Below are 27,278 nucleotides of genomic sequence, written 5' to 3' on the forward strand. Positions count from 1 at the left end.
AATAACCTATGCAACTTACTTAGAGGCCTGTCTACTCTAGGCCAGAGTGTGCATGTCTAATACAGGGAAGGGAAGAATAAAGAAGTTGCTTTTCATGTCCCAGACTTCTCCCTGATTAGTCTGGACCTCTTAATTGCCCGTATTTTTGAAATTATTTGTGAAGCCTGACACTGGGTAAAATCTCTGGCTTATGTGAGTCAGATTTGACAGTCTGATCCTTTGTATTCACTCACCCAGAGATGTCCATTCTCTTTTCTCATTACTTCCTATTGGGACATAGAAATGCTGTTTTGTTTACATATTGTCTGAGAGCTGATCCTAAAATTCATATGGAAAACACAAATGACCTAGAATAGCCAAAAGAATTTTAAAAGAAGAATAAAGTTAAAGGACATACACTGTCAGACTTCATGACTTGATTTAAAGCTATAAAAATCAAGGAACTGTTGTATTAGCATAAGGATATGCATCTAAATCTTGGAGCAGAATTGGAAGTCCAGAAATAAGCTTATACATTATGTTTAATTGATTTTTTATTTTAATTTTTATTTATTTACTTATGGCTGTGTTGGGTCTTCGTTTCTGTGCGAGGGCTTTCTCTAGTTGTGGCAAGTGGGGGCCACTCTTCATCGCGGTGCGCGGGCCTCTCACTATTGCGGACTCTCTTGTTGCGGAGCACAGGCTCCAGACGCGCAGGCTCAGTAATTGTGGCTCACGGGCCTAGTTGCTCCGCGGCATGTGGGATCTTCCCAGACCAGGGCTTGAACCCGTGTCCCCTGCATTGGCAGGCAGACTCTCCACCACTGCGCCACCAGGGAAGCCCTGTTTAATTGATTTTTGACAAAGATTCTGAAATAATTCCATGGGTTGGTAATACTTTTTCTTCAACAAAGTTGAAACTATTACTTGTGATAGTTTTTCCAACAAAGTTTTTTCATTATATATGAAAAAAATGATCATGATGCTATATTGGAAAATACAACTCAAAACAGAAACTAAAAAAAATTTAGAAGAAAACATAGGTGAAAATATTTGATGTAGGCAAAGATTTCTTAGATATGTCACCAAAAGCATGAACCACAAAAGAAAAATGTGATAAATTGGTTTTTATCAAAATTAAAAACTTTAGCTCTTCAAAACATATCATTAAAAAAATGAAAAAGCCACAGGATGGCAGAAAATATTCACTGTACTTAAATCCGTCAGGGTTTTTATCCAGAGATGTAAAGAACTCTTAAAATTCAATAATAAGAATACAACTGAGCCAATTTTTTAAATGGGCAAAAAATTTGAACAAAAGATGATAGGGGAATATGGCCAGTAAGCATATGGAAAAAATACTTGGTCATTAGGAAAATGTAACTTTTAACCATGATGAGATCTTAACACACAGTTAAAATTTAAAAGATCAGCAATACTAAGATGACTAGCTTGTGACGCTATAGAGAAAACCATAATTCAAAAGGACACATGTACCCCAATGTTCATTGCAGCACTATTTACAATAGCCAGGTCATGCAAGCAACCTAAATGCCCATCAACAGACGAATGGATAAAGAAGATGCGGTACATATATACAATGCAATATTACTCAGCCATGAAAAGGAACGAAATGGGGTCATTTGTTGAGACGTGGATAGATCTAGAGACTGTCATACAGAGTGAAGTAAGTCAGAAAGAGAAAAACAAATATCATATATTAACGCATATATGTGGAACCCAGAAAAATGGTACAGGTGAACCAGTCTGCAGGGCAGAAATTGAGACACAGATGTAGAGAACAAACGTATGGACACCAAGGGCGGAAAGCCGCGGGGGGTGGGGGTGGTGGTGTGATGAATTGGGCGATTGGGATTGACAGGTACACACCGATGTGTATACAATGGATGACTAATAAGAACCTGCTGTATAAAAAAATAAATAAAATTAAATTTAAAAATTAAAAATAAAAAAAGGAATGCTCATATATTGCTTGTGGGAATGTAAAATTGTATATGAACTTTGTAAAACAAAATCGCAGTTTCCTAAAAAGTTCTATCACTTCCATTTAACAGAGCAGTTCTTGTACATAAATGTTAATAGCAGCTTTATTCATTATAGTACAAAGCTGGAATAATCCAGAATTCCATCCCCAGGTGTGTGGGTGAAAAAAAGTGTTTTATTCATACAGTGGAATACTACTCAACAATACCTAGGAATGGAACTACTGATATACAGAAAGATATGCATGAATCTAAAAAGTATGCTTTTTGAAAGAAACCAGACATAAAGGGGTACATTCAGTATGATTCCGTTTATGTAAAACTCTACAAAATACGAACTTTTTTAAAAAAATAAATTTATTTATTTATGGCTGCGTTGGGCCTTCGTTGCTGCATGCGGGCTTTCTCTAGTTGAGGCGAGCGGGGGCTACTCTTTGTTGTGGTGCATGGGCTTCTCACTGAGGTGGCTTCTCTTGTTGTGGAGCATGGGCTCTAGGCACGCGGGCTTCGGTAGTTGTGGCTCGCAGGCTCTAGAGCTCAGTCTCAGTAGTCATGGTACACAGGCTTAGTTGCTCCGCGGCATGTGGGATCTTCCCAGACCAGTGCTCAAACCCATGTCCCCTGCATTGGCAGGCAGATTCTTAACCACTGCGCCACCAGGGAAGTCCCCAAAATACAAATTTTAATATGTAGTAAAAGAAAGAAATCAGTGGTTGCCTGTGGATGGGAGGATTTTCTGGAAGGAGCACTAATGAATCTTCGTAAGAAAATAGAAATGTCTGTATATTGATAGTGATGGTGGTGGTCACCCAAGTATATCTGTTTTTTTTAAATTCAACAAAATTTACCCTTAAAATGCATTTAATCTTACGTATATAATACCTCAATGAAATTTGGGGGGAAAAATCCCTCCTTTGTTAGCAGAAGAAATCCTTTATAATTCAGATGTACATCCTTTGAAGGTTGTGAATTTATTTAACTAGATACAAGCTTAGTAGCTTGCTTTTAGCTTTTTGGAATTATCTCTTTAACTCTGTTGTTTATTTGAAACTGCAAAAGGAGGGGGTGAAAAATATGTGCTAATCTTGTGATCAAGCACGTAAACATATCTAATGAATGGTATTGGACAAGGTTAAATTATTTATGATGGGAGGAGAATTTCAAGTTTTACACAACATACAGTATTTTGTTATTCATGATAATACGTTACCATTATATAGTGCTTGAGGATGTGTACATAGCTTTCACAAATATTTCATCCTCATAATAGACTATGAAGTAGGTAGGGAAGGTATCATCTTTCTGTTTTACACATGAACACACAGGCTCAGTGAGATTGTTACATAATTTGGTGAAGATCACTTAGCTGAAAAGTGCTAGAGGACCTGGAAATCAGTGTAAGAGCTTCTGGCCCTAACTGTCTCTCCACTGTGACACACTACTTCCCTTTAAAGTATACTTTTGTTGTCTGGTCTGTCTGTCTCCACCTCTCCCTTTAAAAAAAAAAAAAAAGACCCATTAACTTTATTGACATGTATTTTTAATAGAATTCGAGTTTCTTTTCATGCTGTAGTTTTAAATGCTGGTTTAGATGTATTATTGTATTAACCAGAAACATTCTAGGGGGTTCATGATGTGACCAAAAAGCAATTACAGTGCCCAGAGAATAAATAAACTTTGAAAAAACATACCTTTGGGTTCCATAAACTAAAATGAACGGTTGCCAAGAAATTATGTAATTTGACTAGTTTTCAGAATCTGTTTAACATACTAATTTAATTAATTATGACAATTTTCAGACTAAATAAACTTGAAGATACTATTATGCTAATTAAAGGAAAAATCGAAGAAGTTCGTCTTCCTGTAGAAAAAGTGGATGTTATTATATCCGAGTGGATGGTAAGTGTTTGCAGAGAAAACTACTTTTATTAATTTTTTAAAAAAGCAATGAATAAAGTAGCAGGTTTTCTGCATTTAATTATATTTGATAAATGGCAGAATGGTAGCATTATTTTAAAAACAGCTACAGTCTTTTTACGGTAGTTTATTATGAAATGGCACTTATTTACTGGCCATTTTATAATTTTTTAAAGAAGAGAGTAAATTAGCCTTTTTACTTTTAAAGTCATAATAAAGAATTATTATTTTTCTACTTTCTAGATTTGTAGAGACCTAAATATGTTTTCCTAAAAGCCTACAAGGACTAGTTAAGGATTTACTAAGACTGTTTATGTCAAAATAATGTGATGTTGCCACTGTTATTGTCATACTTAATATCCTGTCTTTCTGATCTGTTAGGTCATGTAATCAGTGTCCTTTATCACATAAAATAGAATTTATTGGCATTATTAAGATAATAAAATTAAGGTACAATATATAGCTTTATAATTTGCTTTTGAAACCACAAATCAAGACTATTTATTTTAAGGAGTCTGTAAAGTAAAATTAATGGTATTGTCAACTGATTTAACTCACTGATATGCCACTTCAAATAAGACGAGTATATATTATTTCCAGATATATGAAGGATTTTTTTTTAACCATTTGGAAGTTGTTAAGCTTTTTCTTAAAAAAAAGTATTTGATAACATGTATTTTCATTAAATGAATTTATCAAAACTTCTTGAAAAGAATGAGTTTTGCTTTACAATTTTCTATAAATTTTGAATAAACATAGAAAATAATAATTCTAGCAAAATTGCACTGATTTCAGGGAGCTTTTGAAATGTTCAGTTTTTAATGTAGTCGTTTTAATTTAGAGCCAGTGACAGTCACTGTTGTTGGCAGTTACTCTTTTGCATGTGAAACAGTGTGTTGATTTTTTCATGCTAGGCTTGGCTTTTAACAATTCTTGATCACAATATCATTATTCTTCTTATACCAGATAATTTGTATCAGCACTCTGATTTCCCTTATGAATTGAGTGAGAAGGAATGAATTTAGTTAGTATAATTAAAAATTCAGCATCCTTTTAAAGACTACAAAAAGGTGTTTTGGAGAAAGTACATTTGAGGCATCTGCTTGGCAACAACTTTAAGTAGTTTATGCTAAATGTTGGCTGACATAATCCTCATTTCTCTAGGGACCATTTTATTTTTCTTGGAAAATGCATCTTTAAAATTACCCCGAATTACTAGAAGCAAACTAAAAGATAGACTTCACTAAACTTCCTGTCAGCTCAGTTAACTAGCTGGGTAGTTCTTGCCCTGCCTAGCAGAATTATCCTTCTGGGTAGTTATGTTCTAGGAATTTTCATTTCAGAATTTGAAATGTAGTCTAGAAATATTAATATGCAGTTGAAATCTTAAAGCCAGTTGGTGTAATAACAAATGATAACTTAGCTAGGTTGAGTGAATTTATGAGATTGTTACAGTTATGATGTGAACTTTACTGGAAGGTATGCTGGTCTCGGGCTTATTTTGCCCTCAGATCCATTTGACACCCTTCTGCTTTCTTCTGTCTGATGGAGGAGGGCTACCGCTGCAGGTGGCTTTTCCTAGGCTCCTGTGGCAGCCGACTTCTATTGGGTTTGGGGAACCTAATGGGAAACACTAATGGGAGATTTATGGAAGGGAGAAGACAGGGCATTTCTTTACTTCTCTTTTGTCTCCAGTGGTGTTGCTGACAGAAGCTGTTTCTTTTGGGGCTCCAGTTCCCACTTGTCATAATTCCAGCATCCACTGTGCGACCCTAGCCCTGGGCTCTTGTAGCAGTGCTTTTTCATTTTGTTTCTCTAACTCTTTTAGTTAGACTCTAATTGATATAAAGGACACCTTTCATTTTGGAGGATTAGTCAGGCATGATCTCTGCCTTTATCAGGAAGGCAATGTCACACAAACAATACTGAGTTACTGGAACCTGAGATGAAAGGGGTCAGTTGTTTGGAACCAAGGTGCTTTCAGAAACTCTTCAGTAAGGGAAACAAATACGTGTGTCCAGGAAGTGGTAACTAAGAACTTTCTTTCTTCCTCTTCACAAAGGTATAACTTAAGAGTTTGCATTATCTTACTATCTGCCTTTCCTTGTAAGTATCCGTGAGGTTGGAGTCTAGCAGATTGTGTTTAACGTGTTAGGTGGAACATTAGACACTGTAATTTATGGCAGTCACCGAGTCTTCTTTGTGGCTTGGCAGTATCATTTATAGTATCTTCTATAAGTAAGTCCCCTCCTAACTTTGGTACTTCTACTCGGATTTCTGAGCTGAGAAGCTGGAAAATTCTAATTACATAATTAAACAAGGAGAAGGTATGCTTCCTAAAATATATTCAAGATTTTTTCAGATATTCCTACTTTGGCTTAAACAATGGGCAAGTGGCAAATAACTGACTATTCTAAATTTATTTTAAAGCCACATTTTCATGAAGCAGCATTTAAAATTAAAATACCTTGCAAAGAATCTTCTGTCTTTGATTTTTTTTTTTACATCAGTCAGGATACAAAAATCTAGAATAATCCAAGTTTAAGCTATAGCATAGACTTTTTTTCTCTTTTTAAAAGTATTTTCCACAAGGAAGGGCCAAAAAAAGAAAACACCCTGCAGTATTGAACACAGATGTTTAATGGACGTGTAATCCAGTATAGCAATGTAGGCATCATATATTGCAGAGACGTACATCTGTTTTCTTGTGCTGTGGTCCACTAACTGATCCATGGCTTAATCTAGATATGTTTTTTGTCTACAGCTGTTCATGAACTTTGCTTTTATTTTGGAAGGTGTTCTTAGATAAGAATGTAATTTTAAAAGCCAGGTCATTGCTGTTAGCATGTCAATTTAATAAACTATCACTTGTCTCTTAGGTTTATGCATTTCTACATTTAAGTTTGCATTTAATTTTACATTTTCATTTTTATTGAATGAAATTTCTATTTGATAAAATTGTTATAATTTAAATAAAAAGAGTTTAATTTCTATAGGATTTCATGCCTATGAGTATCTGTTCTCATTTTTTACATTTTACTGTACCAACAGAGCCATTCTTTATGACTTTCCATTTCTGATCACCTAATAAAACTGTTCAAAGTAAGCATCCCTAATTCTTGTCCTGTGAGCCAGTAAAGCCAGATTGACTCATGTGATGTTGCTGTTTTCCATCTAAGTTTTCAGCATGACCTCCTTACAGATAGATAGATAAGATCCTGGCGTTGCATGATACAACTGCCAGAGGTGATTCTTGTTTGGACATGTTATTTTCTGTCATCAGGACCATTAGGAAAATTATACATTAGGTGAATTTACATTGTCATGATCACTTATAATATACATTCAGGTTGTCTAAAGTCCCTTGTAATTTTTCTGTCTAGGCTTGCTCTTCACAGAAGTGACCTAAAATTTTGTCACCTTTCCCATCCCATTTTCACCAACACAAGTGTGTCTGTATAGTGCATGCATGCACGCACAGGCCCACACCCACAATGATGGGGTATTCTTTGTTCATATTTAATATTCTTTATTGTTTGTAAATAGCTTTTCAGGATTTTATAGCTTTTATCACTTAGAAACATGACTTGTGATTTGGTTTATCAACAGTCCAGAAACTGGGCCATGAAGCCTGTCATAGGTCATATTTTCAACTGGTGCGTGTTGAAATGTCTTTGTTGTTTTTAGTTTGGTCTGGCAGTGAAACCATGCCATTTCAGCCAACTGCCACGAGGATCAGGTGGCCTTTCCTGATCTTTCTTGCCTTAAATGATATAATAATAATTATGTAAGTAGTTCAGTAAATTAGATAAGTTGAATTAATCTTAGAGTTAGGGAAAGTATAGGAGATTAATTAACAACACAAATTTTCAATTGTACAGGTGTGTTTTTGCCTTTCCTGTCCATAACAAGAAATATGCTTATGACCTGAATTTAAGGATTTTTTTAAACTCTTCTATTTTTCCTCTTTTATATTTATTACTCTGAAAATTTTAAGCGAAATAAAACTGTACATTTCTAGTATGTATTGTTTTGTCTACTTAAAAGTAGACATAATCTCTTATGTCCAGTGGTTCAAGATAAGGAAATGTAAGACATAAAGACATAACATAAAGACATAACTTTACCTCAACTCTATACCTCTTGCCATTTTTTTTCTTGCTTTTCTTATTTTTCTGTTGGTCCATCAGAGAAAAAGACATCTTTTTACTGCCAGATTTTTGGTATATTTTTTAAAATCAATAAATAATAATCAATAATAGGGACTTTCCTGGTGGTCCAGTGGTAAAGAGTCCGCCTTTCAATGCCGGGGACACGGGTTCGATCCCTGGTCAGGGAACTGAGATCCCACATGCCGCGGGGCAACTAAGCCTGCATGCCACAACTACTGAGCTCATGTGCCTCAACTAGAGAGTCTGTGTGCCTCAAACTACAGAGCCCACGTGCCCTGGAGCCTGTGCGCCACAACTAGAGAAGAGAAAACCCGCACGCCACAACTAGAGAGAAGCCCGCACACCGCAATGAAAGATCCTGCGTGCCGCAACTAAGACCCAACACAGCCAAAAATAAAATTAAATAAATAAATGATAAATCTTTTTTTAAAAATAGTAAAAAATAACAAAGGTTAAAAATCAAAAATACAGTGTTACATAAAATTCACTGTAAAAAATGTTCCTTAGATGACAAAGATTACTGTTGTTTTAAAGTCTTTTGTTTCTATGTCTAAAGTCACGTTATTATTAGTGTGTTTTTGGCAGAAATAGTTTGCCCCTTAATGGAGGATACTGATGATTAGTGAGAGCAAAATATGTGTTAGCAAACTGCCTTATTTCTTTTAATGTGTTTTACCTTCCCTGTCTGGCAAACTGCTAGTAGTTCTGGAAGACTCATCTCAGACATCTCCTCCCTTATGCAGCTTTCCCTTTTAGCCCCTTGATCACATATAAAATCTCTTTTCTCCTTTCTTTTGTAGTTTAGTTTAAGCTTCTGTTATACACTTTTACAGTGTATTAGAATTAATTGTTCATGTACCTTTTTCGATTCTCTTGAGACTGGGAACCAGGATTTACTTGGTATGGTCATATTCTGTAAAAGGAATCAGCATTAGTAAATGATGGGGGAATATACATCATAAGAGAACTTTCCCAGATAGAAACTCACTGGCCACAGACACGATCTTATTTATAATTTTCTGTACATCACAGGAAGGCAAGGATGTAGCATGTGACAGAGTTAAGAATATTGCTCCAGAGTCAGACCACCTGAACTCTTGGCCCTATTTTGCTGCACTTAGGTTTGTTACCTTGGGCATGTTACTGAACCTCTCTGTGAGTCAGTTTCCTTTTCTATAAAATGACGATAACAGTAGTACCCACTTCACAGGGTTTTTGTGAGGATTAAATGCAATTAATACATGTAAATGTCATAAAACATTCTGGCACATAATAAGACCTCAGTAATTAGCCATTCAGTTTTTAAAGTTATGCAAACTTTTAAGCACTGTGTAACTAGTGCATGAGCTGCTTGAGTAGGTTATTCAATAAATAAAAGTTGGTAATGATAATATACGTGAAGTAAAGAATATTAATACTTGAGGGAAGAACATTCTTGGGGCTTCTGCCTTGGCTTATCAGCCCTTTGTAAGAGCAGAAGGTCCTCTGTTTCCATGGCTAGCATTTACTAATTGACTCTGCCTATAATGAGTGCAAAGAAGTACGATAATCAGCTGATGGATGTGGATTATTGGGGTTGGGAATATTTTTGATATTTTTCTTCATATGAATTAAAATGTATTATATGTATGTTTCAAGAAAAAGTCTCAGTTTGCTGCTCTGTAAACAAATTTTAGGTAGTACTGATAATACCTAATTATTTTACATAAAATATAAAATGCATATTCAGTAGGAATTTTTTGAGTACTCTAAATATTAACAGAGAGATAGTTACTGTATTTGAACACTGAAAGGAAAATCGTGGTTTATAAGCATAATTTTTTCACAGATGTGCTGACATCTGAATCAAGAATAAAACGAAAACAAAGACAGTAAAAATGTAATTAAGAATAGGCCTCTTGGGCTTCCCCGGTGGCGCAGTGGTTAAGAATCCGCCTGCCAATGCAGGGAACACGGGTTCGAGCCCTGGTCTGGGAAGATCCCACATGCCATCGAATAACTAAGCCCGTGCGCCACAACTACTGAGCCTGCGCTCTAGAGCCCGCGAGCCACAACTACTGAAGCCCACGCGTGTAGAGCCCGTGCTCTGCAGCAAGAGGAGCCACCGCAATGAGAAGCCTGTGCACCGCAACGAAGAGTAGCCCCTGCTCGCTGCAGCTAGAGAAAGCCCGCGCACAGCAACAAAGACCCAACGCAGCCAAAAATAAAATAAATAAAAACGAATAAATTTATCCAAAAAAAAAAGGCCTCTTATGTATAATTATTTCAGTTTTATAATCTTTACATTTGTTCTTAGCTGCACTCTTAGCCACCCCCCAGCCTCCTCTCCTTTATTTAATGTTAATATTTGTTTAAATTAAAATTCACATCACACTCTGCAGCCATTTTATTTCTTACTCTAGAGAGGAGACCGTTTTGTAATAGTGGGATCTTGGTAGCTGTAGGGAAAATTTAACCCTTTGAGAAATTGTTTAAGTGGATCTCAGGCTATTTTATATTGCAGGTACATTAGAAAAGTGTAGTAATATGTATCATATTCAAATATATGCTATTTGTTTTTCTGTGCTTGAGACCATATTTAAGTGAAAATGTTTAGTCCCTTAAGGAAAGTTGTTTATGTTGAACCAGTTATGTGTTGTGGGTAAGTTTTTGCTTTTGAAACATAATATTTTGGATGTTTTATATCTCTTTCATCAAATTTCTGGAAGTTGCATTTGCCAAGAGATTCAGTGCATCATATGTGATTGATTCAATTGAATTTATTTGCTTTTTGGCTCTCCGTAATTCCATGTTGCATTCTAGTTGTGCTTAATGTTTTCTCAATGAGTTGTAAAGATAAAGGGCATAAGTTATTCAGGAGTATGTATCAACTGTCCTTACAAAAACTTTTCACTATATTAGCCAGAGAACATGAAATATTTGTTAATTTTTATTTCAAACTCAAAATTGTATAGCAATTAAAAAATTTTTTTTTCAGTAAAACTGTTTACCTCTACCTGGGAGTGAAAGTAAGATCCTAAATTTTAACAGTTTGCATTCGCAGAGAGATGGGCATTCATTACGAACTCAGATTGTTTTCATGTAACTCAGTTGTCTCAGTCATAATTACTATAATAATTAGTATGAAGTGGTTCTACTTAAGAATTATCTTAGGATGGATATTTGATTTACAAGCCTTGAGTAATCATATGAATGCCACCAATTTGTAATAAATAATACCTGCTCCCCTGCTCCACAACCTGGATTTAGAGAACCCCCAATCATGTGTTTGAGAAATAACAAATTATATCTGTGTGAAGATTCAAGGGGGGCATTATTAGTATTTTTATGGAGTGGAATGCAAAATTCGTACAGATTTTTAAAGTAAAACACCTGCCTTCTTACTTTTTTGAGCCCTTGCAGAGCTGATTTTAGTAAGGTACTCCCTAATTCCTTGGGAATTCCAATTCATTCTCTTTAACCATTAGAAGTACTTTAAGGGACAAGTTTAAGAAGCCATGACTTACAGTTTTTTGAAACTGATTTAAAGGACTTGATGGAGATAACTGTCCTCTTAGTTTTTCCTCCCTTTTAGCATAGATCTTTCATACTATCTTCAATAGATCCTCCAAATTGGCAAAATTTAGGTGACAGGACTCTGAAGTAATTATTTATTTAGGTGAAATGAAAATTTTAGCTGGAGTTAGTTACATTAAATGTTGATCTGTTCTTAGTAACGACTTTCTTGACCTCTCAATACATTACTTGTTTTGAGTAAATTTTTCAGTAGTGGGTATACGTTGATTTGGTTGGCTCCATTTTCACTCTCTTTCCTCTATCCCTTTTTAATACTAGAATATTTATTTGGAGATACCCAATTTAAAGTTAGGACTATAGCTTTGAAGTTGAATGAATGTGAGGTTAACTGCCCTTTTCATGAATTCAGTCTTCAACCTTATTTTTATTAATTTGTGCTTCTGTCCAGTAAAAGGAAGAATAAACCAGAGGCTTAATCTGTTCCCTTAATGAAATTCCTGTATCATTAAGAAATTGTGATTTGTCTTGATCAGTTTTGCTAAGGGCTTATCATTTAATACGCTTTTCAAAGACCCCAAATTTTGGCTTTGTTGATTTTTTTCTATCATACATTTGTTACCTATTATTTATTTCTGACTTTATTATTTCCCTCTACTCTTTTAGTTTGACTTGCTGCTTTTATTCTAGCTTCTTGAAATCAAAGCTTATTAGATCATTGATTTTCAGATTTTCATTTTCTAATATTTTGCATTTGAGGCTTATATTTCTAAGTACTGATTTAAGTGATTTTTAAAAATGGTTCTAAGTGTTACTTTTTTCTGAAATGCTGTTATTAAAAGAAAAACCCAACTACTGTCATATTTCAGAATTAATCTACCATTAAAAAAACAAAGGCACTGGCACTTCTTGTGTTAAGGCTAACTAAGTGCTGTAAGGGACCCTCTTATTGCAGAACCACAAAACCCCTGAAGAATATACATTTTATGGGTTTTTTTTCTTATTATGGAAGTCAGTTTTTCTGTTATTTTCTCTTTCCTGGTTCAGTTCTGTTGTGACTATATTTTTTAAAAGAGAAGGAACACAATTTTAAATAAATTTTATTTTATTAAATAAACATTAAACCAGAATATGATATGCATCACTGGCAATCCACTAAGAGATTACAAAGACAGAAAGAAATCTCACCCTTTTATATAACCAAGCACATACAACCCATCGCATACATGTTCTCAAGATAAACAGTATTATTGACCGGTTTTAATTGCTAATTTTTGCTCATTTCTTTATGTAATTTGGGAGGGAAATTCTAGAGTGCAGTTATATAAATGTTTAAGAACTAACAGTTTTAAATGAGCTTACAGCTCATTTTGGCATTGTCTTTTATGAAATTTCTGTTCATTTATTTTGCTTATCATTGTATTTGGGATTTTTGTCTTTTTATTATTTTTCTGAAAGAGTTTCTTATTTATTCTAGTTACCAATCTGTTACTAGGGCTATTCTCATATCTTTTGCTTCTCCTTGTTTCTGGGCACATAGGAGAATTTATCTTTCTGTCTCCTTTGAAGTTAGATGTGGCCCTATGACTTGCGTGACTCCCTGAGTGATTATAATAAGCAGTGCTTCTTGTCAACCTGTAATACCAGAAATAAATCTTTTTTTGTTTTAGGTGATTATTTGGATGTTGTTTGTTAATGCAGGGTAACCCAACTTGTCTTGACAGATACATTATTCTCTATCAATTATGTTTGTTGGCAGTGTGTGGCTTGTCAGTTCACTATTTTTTTGATATGATTTGATGAATAGACATTCTTAATTTTTGTGTATCAAATTTATCAAACTTCTTTATGGTTTGAGTTTTTTGTATCTTGTTTAATAAATCTTTCTAGAGTTACCATTGTGTATTTATTAGACTTCTGCATCTTCCATGCCTCCTCACCTTTTCATATTTTCTAATGTTTTGGCTTTCTGGACTGCATTCTGGATAATTTTTTCAGTTCAGTCCACCAATTCTTTCTGAAGTTACTTTTAATCTGTTAAACATATCCATTGTTTTTTATTTTCCTTTTTTTTTTTTTACTTCTAGGTTTTTTTTTTCAATTGAAGTATAGTTGACTTACAATATTGTGTTAGTTTCAGGTGTACAGCATAGTGATTCAGGATTTTTGCAGATTATATTCCGTTATAGGTTATTACAGGATAATGGGTATAATTCATCTGCTATTAACATATCCTTGTTGCTTATCTATTTTATACATGGTAGTTTGTGTCTGTTAATCCCATACCCCTAATTTGTCCCTTCCCCTTTCCCTCTCCCCTTTGGTAATGTTTCCTATATCTGTGAGTCTGTTTCTGTTTTGCATATACATTCATTTGTGTTATTTTTGAGATTCCACATATAAATGATATATAGTATTTGTCTTTCTCTGCCTGATTTATTTCACCAAGCATAAAATTCTCTAGGTCCATCCACATTGCTGCAAATGGCAGTATTTCATTACTTTTCATGGCTGAGTAATATTCCTGTGTGTGTGTGTATGTGTGTGTGTGTGTGTGTGTGTATCACATCTTCTTAAGCTAGTCATCTGGTGATGGGAACTTCGGTTGTTTCCGTGTCTTGATTATTGTAAATAGTGCTGCTGTGAACGTTGGGGTGCATGTATCTTTTTGAATTAGTGTTTTTGTTTTTTCTGGATAGATACCCAGGAATGGAATTGCTGGATCATATGGTAGTTCTATTTTTAGTTTTTTAAGGAACCTCCATACTGTTTTCTATAGTGGCTGCATCAGTTAACATTCCTGCCAACAGTGTATGAGGGTTTGCTTTTCTCTGCATCCTCTCCAACATTTGTTATTTGTAGACTTTTTAATGATGGCCATTCTGACAGGTGTCAGTGATTCTCATTGTGGTTTTAATTCTCATTTCTCTAATAATTAGTGATATGGAACATCTTTTCATGTGCCTGTTAGTCATCTGTATGTCTTCTTTGGAAAAATGTCTATTCAAGTCTTCTGCCCATTTTTAATTGGATTGTTTGGGTTTTATTTTATTTTTTTAAATATTCTTTTGTTCTTCTAAAACTTTGCTTGTTATTATTATCTTCAACCCTCTTTTAATCTCATGAATCATGAACATTCTTAGTTTATATTTTGTTTTTTTAATTACAATATCTGTCATTTTTGCAGGTCTGCTTTGCAACTTTTGTTTCTATTGGCCCTCACTCATGGTGTTTGGTTCTTATTTATTTGAGTGTTCAGAACTATTTGATGTTGTGCTGTGTATTTTCCAAGGAACTTTATCTGTGGAAAATCCTTTGAAAGATGCCTGGGGAAACAATTTACTAGGGAAATTTTTCAATGTAAAAAATATAGAATGAATGTTTCATTGAGCCTCATGAACCCATCTCCCAACTTAACAGTTATCACCACTTTGCCATTTTTGTTTTATTTGTCTCCACACTATTTTTTTGCTCTCTCTTACTATAAGGACTTTTAAAAATGTACATGCATTATACCATTGTTAAGCCAAACAAAATTATTGATGTAGTCACAATTCTGTATTATATTTAAAAATTCCTTACTATCTAGTCTGTGTTCACATTTCCCTAATTGTTTCATGAATTTTATTTTACTTTTATTTACATTTGATTTGAATCAGGGTCTGCGTTATGTCCACATAACTGCATTTGATTAATTTGTTTCATAAATCTTTAATTAAGCTTTTGGTTTTGAGATAATTGTAGATTATCACATACAAATAAAAAATTACACAGAGATTCCCTGTATGTTTTACCCAGTTTCTGTCAATGATAACATCTTGAAAAACTATCATGCAGTGGCACAACCAGGATACTGATATTGATACCATTGAGATGCAGAACAGTTCCCTCACTACAAGGAGCCCTCCTGTTGTCCTTGTCCAATCCCAGCCTTGACCTGTGGTAAACACTTATCTTTTCTCAATTTCTGTCATTTTGTCTTTTCAAGAATGCTGTGTAGGAGACTTCCCTGGCGTTCCAGGGGTTAAGCCTTCACCTTCCGGTGCAGGGGGTGGGGGTTGGATCCCTGGTGGGGGAGCTAAGATCCCACATGCCTTGGGCAGCCAAAACACCAAAACATAAAACAGAAGCAATATTGTAACAAATTCAATAAAGACTTTAAAAATGGTCCACATCAAAAAAAAAAAAAGAATGCTGTGTAAATGGAATCATACAGTATCTGACCTTTTGGGATTGGCTTTTTTCACTTAGCATAATTCACTGAAAATTCATCCAAATTACGACTCGTGTCAATAGTCTGTTCCTTATTTCTGAGTATTATTCTATGGTGTGGATGTACCACAGTTGGTTTAACCATTCGTCTTTTGAAAGACATCCAGTAGTTTGGGGCTGTAACAAATAAAGCTTTATGAACATTTGTGTATAGATTTTTGTGTGAACATAAGTTTTCATTTCTTTCAGAGAAGTGCCCAGTAGTATAATTGCTAATCATGTAGTAATTGTATGTTTAGTTCTATAAGAAACTGTCAAATTATTTTCCAGAGGTGCTGTACTATTTTATATTCCTACTAGCAACATATAAGTGATCCAGTTTTGCCACATCCTTGCCAACATTTCCTATTGTCACTATTTTTTTTATTTAAGCCACTCTGATGTGTAGTTATATCTCATTGTGCTTTTAATTTGCATTTCTCTAATGGCTTATGATGTGAAACATATATTCATATATTTATTTGCTGTCTGTATCTCCTCTTCAGTGAATTGTGTGTTTCTGTCTTTTGTTCATTTTCTAACTGGATCATTTTTTCAGTGTTGAGTTTGATAGTTCTTTTTACTAGTTCTTTATCAGATATGTAGTTTGCAAATATTTTCTCCCACTTTGTAACTAGTCCTCTTAACAGAGCCTTTTGCAGAGCAAAAGTTTTTAATATTGATGAAGTACAAATTATGTTTTTATTTTTATGCATCATGCTCTTGGTATCAAAATATTGGTATCTAAAATCTCTTAATCTATAGGTTCACCTTCCTCTCTTTTTTTAATCATGCAATTCTTTGAAGAAACAGGGCCATTTGTCCTGTAGGATTTTCCACATTCTGGATTTTGATGATTACATCCTCATGGTGTCATTTAATATGTTTTTCTATCCCTTGTATTTCTTGTAAACTTGAAATACAAGGTCAAGAAATAGAGGATTAACAAATTCAAGGGGTTTTCCCCCCCGGAACACTTCATGTGTGATGGTGGTGATTAGTTTCTATTGTATTGAGTCGGGGGACTCTTAGTGTTTGGCTGTCTCTTACATTGAGATTGATCATTGCTTTTGGAGTTGTCAGCCTAATCTACTTATTATAAAGTTCCCTATCAGCCTTTGACTTCAAGATTTTAGAATTCATTGAAAATGATTTCTTAGATTCATTATTTCATTAGAAGGTGTAAAATTGTGATATTCTAATTATATCATTTATTCTTTATTTGTTAGGTGAAGTTATTCTGTAAGTACTCTCTCATCAAACATTTGGTTATGAACTATAGTTTATATAGGAAAAAGGGGATAAATGCCAGATATTTTCTACTTACCATTTTCAGAATAATGAACTGTTTCTCTAGCATTTTCTAAAGGGATTTTTTTGGTTTGTTCTTAGTGTCATTATGAACTCATGGATTTTTAACATATTTGATGTGTTTTGAACCATTGTAATTACTATTTTTGGTGTTCGAATTGGCCTATTTTTAGCTAATGACATTTGAACTGTCCTCTTATATCCCTTTAACAATTCCTAGTTGTCTTCAATATAATAATGAAAAACAAAATATGAATATGTTTATGTTTCAGATTATACTTTCTGGTACTATAAGATATTTTACAGTCATTTTATACTGCCTAAACATGGAATCAAAGAATCCTGGTTCTTTCATTGGAAAACGGTATATATAGAGATCACAGTCTGGGTTCTAGGAGTGCTCATTGCTACTGGACTGCCATTGGTTGTATGTTGTTCTTAGTGGATAGGTATAGCTATTTTTTTTTTTTAAAGATTTATTGATTGATTGATTGCTATGTTGGGTCTTCGTTTCTGTGCTAGGGCTTTCTCTAGTTGAGGCAAGCGGGGGCCACTCCTCATCGCGGTGCGCGGGCCTCTCACTATCGCGGCCTCTCTTGTTGCGGAGCACAGGCTCCAGACGCGCAGGCTCAGTAATTGTGGCTCACGGGCCTAGTTGCTCCGCGGCATGTGGGATCTTCCCAGACCAGGGCTTGAACCCGTGTCCCCTGCATTAGCAGGCAGATTCTCAACCACTGCGCCACCAGGAAAGCCCGCTATTTTTTTTAATATTAAAAAAAACCATGAGTTTACACTGATATTTCCAATTTAAGATTATAGAATTTTTACTTAGAGTCTTTAATTTTGTACTGTATCTCTTTTCTTCTATGCAGAAAATCTTGATTCTTAAAATAATAATTGTTTATTTACTTTATCATATAATAGTTTACCTATAATAGTTTCAAAATTTTTATATCAATTTTACTACTAACAATAAGATTTCTAGTGCAGTTTATGATCCCTCTATATTTTCTTTTGTCCTAGAATATATCTCATGGAGATACAAAGTCTAAATACTGTGTTTCAAAGCTACTTGAATTAATTATTTTCCTCTGGTTATGTAACCAACTTGACATACAATCAGATTTATTTCTTTCCTTTTTCTTCAATTTGGGGGAATTGCTTCTTTTTCCTTTTTTAGTTTAATTTTGTTTTAATTACAAAAAAATTTATGTGGTTCCATCCCTTTTGTCCCTTAGTGAATAGATAACTTTTTTTTTTTTTTAGCCTTTGGTTTATTAAAAAGATATTAGATATGTATATATTTATATTTTCACCCTTGTGTTATGCAGAGTTAACATACTCTATGCATTGTTCTGTGCTTTGCTTTTTAAATTTAAAATTATATCTTGGCCATCACTCTGTATCATTATAGAGAGATACACCTCATTCCTCTCTATGGCTATATAATACTCCATTGTACAGATAAATATAATGTTTATAACTCTCATTTAAATATCTATCATTCTTTTGCTGTTACAACTAATACTGTGTTGACCATTCTTGTACATATTTCTTTTCATTTTCCTGGAAGTGGGATTGATGGGTCAAAGGGTTAATTCATATGCGTATGCAATCTTAACAGTTTTTGCCAAATTCTCCTCAGCACTTACCTTACCATTCTGCTTTCTTACCAACAGTAGTATGAGAATACCTGTTTTTTCACGGTCTTAACAACAGAGTATGTTGCAGAATCACTTTTAAATTGCTGAGGTTTTTCCTGCCACCTAGACATTGTAAATTAGGGTTGTATATTTGCATGAGGACTGGCTTATGTTAAGAATTACTGGAGACGTGGGTGGGGTGGGGGGGGGAGTATGTGTTTGACCATCCAGCACCAACGTTCTAAACTGGGTTGTCGGGGAGGGAGCAGGGTGGCAGCAGGTGAGATTTTAAATTTACTTTTACTCTGTAGATATATTTGGTTGTCTCTGTTTTGTTATTTGGGTCTTAACATTCCTCACTTTGGCTGGACCATGGCTTTTATCTCCTGTTTTTCCAGGTTTATTTACTAGCTTTAGCAAATGGCTCTCAAGGTGAAAGACAGCTTACTGACGCATCTAACTAGATGTTCTTGTTTTTCTTCTGGCGTATATGTTGTACTTAGAGGATCAGGAGCTCCTAAAATGCATTGGTGCAGGAAACGGAATGAGATCTTTTTCTTTAAGCCCTGAATCATACTGTTAATAGAGTTCATCTTTCCTGTAGCCTCAAACATCTATAATTTACGAGTTTTGTAGGACCACCATGTTACATATAACTTAATTAATTCTCATCGATAAAAGTGCTAGCAAGTAATTTAGTTGTATTTTTAAGAGTAGAATTTCCAGTTATAATTAATGATTTTTTTCAATCACTGTGCAGGATTGGGGTATTGTTTTAGAAATACAGATGTATCTTTCCCCAAAGAAGACATGCAGATGGCCAACAGGCACATGAAAAAGTACTCAGTAGTGCTAATTATTTGAGAAATGCAAATCAAAACTACAATGAGGTATCACCTCACACTGATCAGAATGGCCATCATCAAAAAGTCTACAAACAATAAATGCTGGAGAGGGTGTGGAGAAAAAGGAATCCTCCTATGCTGTTGGTGAGGATGTAAATTGGTGCAGCCACTGTGGAGAACAGAATGAAGGTTCCTTAAAAAATAAAAATAGAGTTGCCATATGATCTAGCAATTCCACTCCTGGGTGTATATCTGGAGAAAACTAATTCGAAAAGATACATGTACCGAAATGTTCATAGCATCACTATTTATAATAGCCAAGACATGGAAGCAACCTAAAAGTCCATTGATAGATGAACGGATAAAGAAGATGTAGCATATATATACAATGGAATATTAGTCATACAAAAGAATGAAATAATGTCATTTGCAGCAACATAGATGGACTTAGAGATTATATTAACTCACGTAAGAGAAAGACAAATATCATGATATCACTTATATGTGGAATCTAAAAAAAAAAAGATACAAATGAACTTATTTACAAAATTGAAACAGACTCACAGGCATAGAAAACAAATTTACGGTTAGCAAAGGGGAAGGAGGGGTGATAAATTGGGAGTTTGGGATTAACATATACACACTACCATATATAATATAAATATATGTATAACAGGGACCTACTGTTTACACAGGGAACTGTATTCAATATCTTCTAATGACCTATAATGGAAAAGAATCTGAAAAAAATATACATGTATGTATGTATAACTGAATCACTTTGCTGTGCACCTGAAACTAACACCACTTTGTATAAATCAACTATACTTCAAAAAATAAGAATAGGAAGGGAAGAAGGGATGGATCAAAGTATTTTTACCTCATTGCCCCATAGATTTGCCACACTGTATACTGCATGACTTTTTAATTATTGCCAATCTGGTAGTCATTACGTAGTCTCATTGTGTTTGAATTACTAATGAAGTTCAGCATCTCTGCATACGGTTATTGGTGATTTCCTGGCTCGTAACTGTATATAATTTTTTTAGCCCATTTTTCTTTTGGGTTGCCCGCGTTTTTCTTGTTGATTACTGTTCCTTGTTGGAGATGGAAATGTGTGTGTTATCTTTCCAAACTCTATGACTTATTTTTTATTCTTCTGATGTCTTTTGATGAGCAGAGATTCTAAATTTTAACATAGTCAAATTTATTAGTCTTTTTCTTTATGGTTAGTACTTCCCCCTGCCCAGAAGATGGAGGTGTGTGTGTGTGTGTGTATAAAACTTCATACCTTCCCCATTTACATTTAAGTTTTTAGTACACTCATGTAGTTCTGGTAGTAAAAATTGTCATAGTCTTTCTATGGGGCAGTTTTATGACACAGATCAAAATTTTAAATGTGCATATCCTTTAATCCAGAAATTCTGCTTTAAGAAATTTATCTTAACCAAATACATAAAACATTGAACAAAGATGTCTGTGTGTTCATGTTCAAAGCATTATTTTTTTACCCATTTTATGAGTGCAAAGGATACAGATATTCTTGTTGCTTGATATCATCGGCCGCCTTGCATTTTTCCAGGTGTGTGAGAGTGTAATGTAATATGTCTCGGTTACTGTAGAGTTATCAGTAAGGAAAGTATCTTACCCAAAAGTATTTTACATAATTACTTTAAAATTCTCATGTAACTTCCTTATCATATTTTTGATAAATAAAATGGTTAGTATTAGCACATTTTAAGGTGAAAGAGTCAAATCACAGGCTTGGGAATCACTGAAAAAACTTTCACTTTAGATGTTCAATGTCTAAGGCTATTATAAATATAACAGTGAAGTAAATAGAGGTTCTTTTACATCCTTTAAATCTTCTAAGATCAGACAAGATCGGGCATATTCTGTAAAATCTTCAGTTTGGTACATTTCTAGCAGAGAGCACTGTAGATGAGAAGAAAATGCTTATCTAATTATTTTTGTTACATCTCTAGAGCAGTGATTCTCAGCAGTGGAGGGAGCATGTCTAATTTTGCCCTCCCCTGGGATATATGGGTAATGGGAAATGTCTTGGAAACATGTTAGGTTACAACAGTTCAGGAGAGATAGGGACTGGAGGAGAGTGCTGCGTAAATACCCTACAGTGGACAGAACAGCCCCTACAAGGAAGTATTATCTGGCCCAAAATGTTGGTAGTGCCAAGGTTAAGAAACCCTGTTTTAGAGTTCTCATTTCTATGCATTGATAATAACTCATACCTCAACTTAGATGATATTATACAGGCCACCTGACCTAGTCTGAGGCATCAAGGAAGTTTTCCCTTAAAAGGTGACATCATGACAGTATACTTTGTCACATGCATGTACAATTGAAGCTTCCTAACCAAGCTGCGTTTAATTCACCAAATTAATGATGCTTTGCGTTCTCTTTGTATAACACCTGCTAGATTCCTATGGCTACCTGAACACTTAGGCTAATGAGGTACCTTTAGTGTGCTGCTCCTCTTCTGCTCCTATCAGTTGGATTGTATTGTTTACCAAGAGCTTACTGTATTTGTTTGCCTACTTATTTATGAAAAATCAGTTAATACTAACATAAACTATTGAACAATATTGTAAGAAAAAAATTGTTGTAAAATAAAGCACTAAAACAATTGTGAAGGACTTAGGAATGAGGGTGGGAATTATAGGATTGAAGGATTCTCCACTTGGCAAGTGAATATTGGTAATATTGGTAAACAAATCTACATTTGTATGTTTTTACTTAAAACATGTTGTTTTCAGTTAACTGACTACTAGTCCCAGTCACATTGGATAACATTCTATCTGTAGTAAATCTTATAGAATTGAGAGGAGTATTGAAAAAGAAGTCATCAGATATTTATTATGCTTCAGAAATGTACTTAAGAATTCGAGATTAGATTTCACAGGTTTATTTATTTGTTGGAAGTAATCTTTAAATATTTTAAAATAAATCTTTATTTTTTATCTTTAAATCCAGATTATTGACTGTCACTAGACTTTCTACACATAAACTTGTCATTTTATTGTTGCCTTCCCCTTTCCTCACTTTTTAAAATAGTTAATTCTGCCTAAGCGTGTGTCAGTAATTCAGTTATTTGAACTGAAAAAACAATTAGTCAAGAGAAGCACCTTATTCTGAAGATATCACAAGTTTCTTTTATCATTAATTTATCTATTCCAAGAAGATACCATGAGAAGGCATTTTAAAATAAGGTTCCTATTTCAGTGAATAATGTTAATGGTTCTTCTAGTTCCAGATTTGATCCAGTGTGTTCCTTTTGTAGTTATTAATTTTTGAAGTGTAAATGCAAATTTTAATTTTAAAAAGTGAATGTCAGTTTGGGAAGAAAAGTGCCCCATGAGCATCATGGGAGAAGTATTGGGTATAATTCTCTTCCAGATGGCACCCCTACAGGTGAGGCAGCAGCCTGTGAAATTACAGTCTGAATTACACTGCAGATGAGCAGGGCATTTGGAGCAAAGCCTTCTGATATCAGTAATAAATGACTTGGTTCAGAACCAAGGACAATTCCCAGGAAATTAAAGCCTATTCTATCACGTAGGGAGCCTATAGTAAAATGAAGCTTAGCAAAGTGGAAAGTGGAGAGAAAGGACAGGAACCGCAAGCAATCCATATATGAAACTTTTCACCTGCTAATATTTTTAACTAGACGTTTTCATTTATCTCACGAATGTTAAGTTTTGTTTCTACATATATTCTAGTATATTCATTGATTTTCTAAAGTAATATTTTTCACAGTGAATGGTGGCTAACAGCCACTTGCCAAATAAGCTTTCACGCTGAAATATTATTAATCAGATACCTATTGTAAGTTCTAATCTTGTTTAATATGCTCTATGGGAATTTTCTTATTTCAGAACACTTGAGTCCTTAATTACAAATGTAGTATAATATAATACAAATACCAAGTCTTATTTTCAATCAGGTAAATGAATTTAAGAAGCAACATAGAATAGTTATTCAGAACTTGACCTCTGTAGTCAGATAGACCAAGGTTCCAAATTCTGACTTGTTCAACTGTTTCTGTGACTGTGAGCTGTTTTTTTTAAGTCTTAGGATTTTAGGTTATTTAACGTTTCTAAGCCTTAATTTCCTCATTAGTTAAATGGAAATAACAATAACATGTGCTTTAGGGAAGAATTAAATAAGATATTCCATAAAAGAACACTTAATACTATGAACTTTGACAGTTTTCACCACTGTTATTATTTGAGAATTTTAATTTTAGAAAGCAAAACAGCATTTTAAAATAGCCAATTTTAAGTGCTATGATAGAGTACAAAGCAGGGTAAAGAGACAGAGTTTGGTGAGGGAAAAAGAAGATATTTTATGTGGAGACATTAGGAAAATCCCTTTTGAGGAGGTAATAGTTGAGCAGATATCTGGATACTGAGTGAAATAAATGACCAGTAAAATTGTCAGTCTTCATTGAGTATTAAATAATGTGGCTTGGGAATTCCCTGGGTCCAGTGGTTAGGACTTGGCGCTTTCACTGCTGGGGCCCAGGTTCGATCCCTGGTAGGGGAACTAAGATCCCACAAGCCTCGCGACGTGGCCAAAATCATAATCATAGTCATAATGTGGCATATTTAGTAGATAGACTAAATATGAATATGTATAATCTATTCTTGTTTTGAAGGAATGCTTTTCTACTGATTTGCTAGTTTAGTTATTCTTTAACGTAAAGTTTAGAAACTGCTTTGACAGAATAGAAGCCTTGTCATATACAAGAAATATCTTGCTACAGAAATAAAAAAGTTATTGTCAGAAATAAAGTATTTAATTATACACCAATGAAGAGAGAAAAAGGAGAAAAAAATGGAATGGGAAAAGACGAAAAAAGAAAGACTTGCTTTAGCCTTCTGCTTCAATCCATTTTAGCCCAGTTTGCCCCATGGTAGCTGACCCCATATGATGACTTCTGCCAAATTAGAGTTATACAAAATGGTCCTTTATAGGTTTTATATGTTAACTCTGTGCCAGGCACTCTGCTAAATCCTTTACATGTATCAACAAAAACATTTGATTATTTGCTTTCAGAAACTGTCTGACCTCATAATGTTGGCTGACTCTAAAAAATGGGAAGTAAAGACATGGCATTTATGAAAGGATGTTTTTGCTGCCGAGGATGATTATCTTTGTTTTGTTTGTTTGCACCCTTATCTCTTGTTGAGTTTAGTTAGCAGCATTGGGAATTGAATCTTAAGGCCAGTGTTTATGAGGGCATCTGAAAATTGTCCGGTATTATTTTTCCAGCTACATGACCTAAAATACCTCACTTAACCTTGCTAGTACTGATGTCTCTAATGTGAAAATTACATTGTTTAAATAGTTAGAACCTTAGAAACTCTCTGATATTGTTTGATCAGGATTCTGATCTTAGCTAAGGTGATCATTATGGGGTATGTGGAAAAGTGCTTATTGGTGTTTATTATTTTAAATGGAAGCAGACATGTAGGAAAGTCTTAAGTATAAATACTAAAGTTCAGAGGATTAAGTAAAATTAACTTTTTTAGCCCAGGGAAACAAATCTCTCTGTCTTTGCAAGAAGAATCTTAAAGTTGGAATTGGCACTAATTTGGCCAACCTGATCAAATTATTTCGATTGGGTTTAAAATTTTGTTTCTTAATTTTAAAGAAATTTCAAGCATTTTAAAGAAAGGTTTCTTATCTTTTATCTTTATTTTTTGTATGCACACACATGCGTATAGTCTTGGCTGGTCTGAAAAAAAAAAGTGACTCCTGGGGGGGAAAAAAAGAATTTTAGTTCTGACTCGTGGATTTTAATATAGGACCATTCACTCACTAAGTATTATATAATTCTGGACAATCTGGTAAGCCTTCATTCTCTAATGTATTAAATGTAATTTAAAAATTCTCACTAGCCTTTACAAATATTTTTAAGTAGCTCTTAATTTTTTTTAGTTAAACTAATTAGGTTTACTGTTCTAAACCTTTTTACATGTATTAACATATTTAGTTCTCATAACAGCTCTGTGGTGTAGAATACCATTGTTATTGTCACTTAACGTCGCTGAGTCTCCGTTTCTTCATTTGTAAACTTGCCCAACGTCACATAGAGAAAGAAGCTCCTCTAGGATTTAAATCCAAGAGTCCACCCTCTAAATTGGTTCTATTGGTATTGACCATAGTACCGATTTAAAATATGGTTATTTAATCTCAGATGAATGGCTAATTATAACTGTATCTTAAATGCAATAAACGAGCCTGTTGCTAGAAGGAGCTACTTTCAGTTATTGATCGAAAAGACTTTTTTGGTTTGATTGTAGTATATGGAAGTAAGATGGAGTTTGAACTTACAGAGGGAAAATACTTGGATTTAACTAGCTACTTTGAAAAAATAATACTAGAAACAGTTTGACATGGTGCCAGATCAGTAACACACTATACTTTTTGCCCCCTTCCAAACAAGATTGGACTATAATGAATACTCAATTTGTACGAAAATGTGATTTTATTTTATTTTAATGTTTTAACATGCAACAATCTTCCAAATAAGGACCGTTTTTTCCCCAGCCTATTAACATGTTTTACCAGCTGATCTTTTTCCTCTTAGGTAAATAGATGCTTCCTCTTTAAATAATTTTTTTGGCAAAAGTTATAATTCACTTTAATCAACTGATGAATGCTTATTTATAAGCATTTGTGTTCATAGATCTGCATGAATTATGTCAGATTGATAAAGATTTCTTAGTTGAATTCCAGAAGGCTCTTGTGCTTTGATACACAGATGATATTAATGAGGAACTAACTTATAAGAGTTAGACATTTTACTGAAGTGCTCTATCCAGGAAAGCAGTTTCCACCAAATCCTTAATTATCCTAGTGTAAACACAGTAATAAAAGAGTTTTGTTGCTAAGTCTGTCTTTTGTAGGCAATTATTTTCTTATCAGTGGATTAGTGTGTTGGTAAATGTGAGAAGGTAAATGCCAATGTAGAGTTGCTAGCAGCAATTTAATTAGGTTCCTTTATAAGTGATTCAAGCGCTAGAGCTGTATTTTCTGTAAATTTAAATTTGCTGTTTATCTCTTGGGAAGATTATCCATTCTGGGTTTGCAGGTTTTTCCTGTGCTAGAGAAACATTTAAAACATTTTTGTTCACGGTGTTGTGTATTGATCCTCTTAGTTATTTGTGCACAGAACAAATGAGTGAGAACAGTTTTGATTTAGAATGCTGACATGAGGGTAACATTCATTTTGGTTAACCCTTAGCCATAATAGGGTGTATTATGTGCTAAGCACTGTGCTGAACGCTTGACTTTCCCTGCTGCTCAGGGCTATTGGAGGATGGGCCCCAGAAGAAGACTGACAGAAACTGGCATTGATCTCTCACTCATGATTACTTTATCATTTCTATAATAAAGTGTATAGCATACTATTAGAATGTACTGCGTTTGTGACAGCAGTAGTGGCAGATTATCTTTTCATTTGTGCTGTGATTAGCCTTTCTTGGTGGAGGAGTCAAGTGTTCTCCAGAGTCTGGAGCACACTGGGGCCGAGTTTCATGAAATGTATTTCAAACAACATAGTTGTGCAAGGTGTTGATACATGTTAAATAGAAAAAAAGAGGTTTCTAGTTAAAACGT

At 34.3% G+C, this 27,278-nt stretch overlaps 1 protein-coding gene across 2 annotated transcripts in view; it reads left to right on the top strand.

Annotated features, from left to right (window-relative positions):
• PRMT3 (protein arginine methyltransferase 3) overlaps positions 1-27,278 on the top strand; it is a 142,856-nt gene that overhangs the window by 50,718 nt on the left and 64,860 nt on the right. For both annotated transcript variants that reach the window (XM_036862275.1, XM_036862274.1), the window contains exon 10: positions 3,782-3,881. In XM_036862275.1, coding sequence (XP_036718170.1) covers positions 3,782-3,881 — 100 coding nt within the window. The remainder of the gene's footprint in view (positions 1-3,781; positions 3,882-27,278) is intronic.

Source organism: Balaenoptera musculus, chromosome 8, assembly GCF_009873245.2.
Source record: "Balaenoptera musculus isolate JJ_BM4_2016_0621 chromosome 8, mBalMus1.pri.v3, whole genome shotgun sequence".
NCBI classification, from domain to species: domain Eukaryota; kingdom Metazoa; phylum Chordata; class Mammalia; order Artiodactyla; family Balaenopteridae; genus Balaenoptera; species Balaenoptera musculus.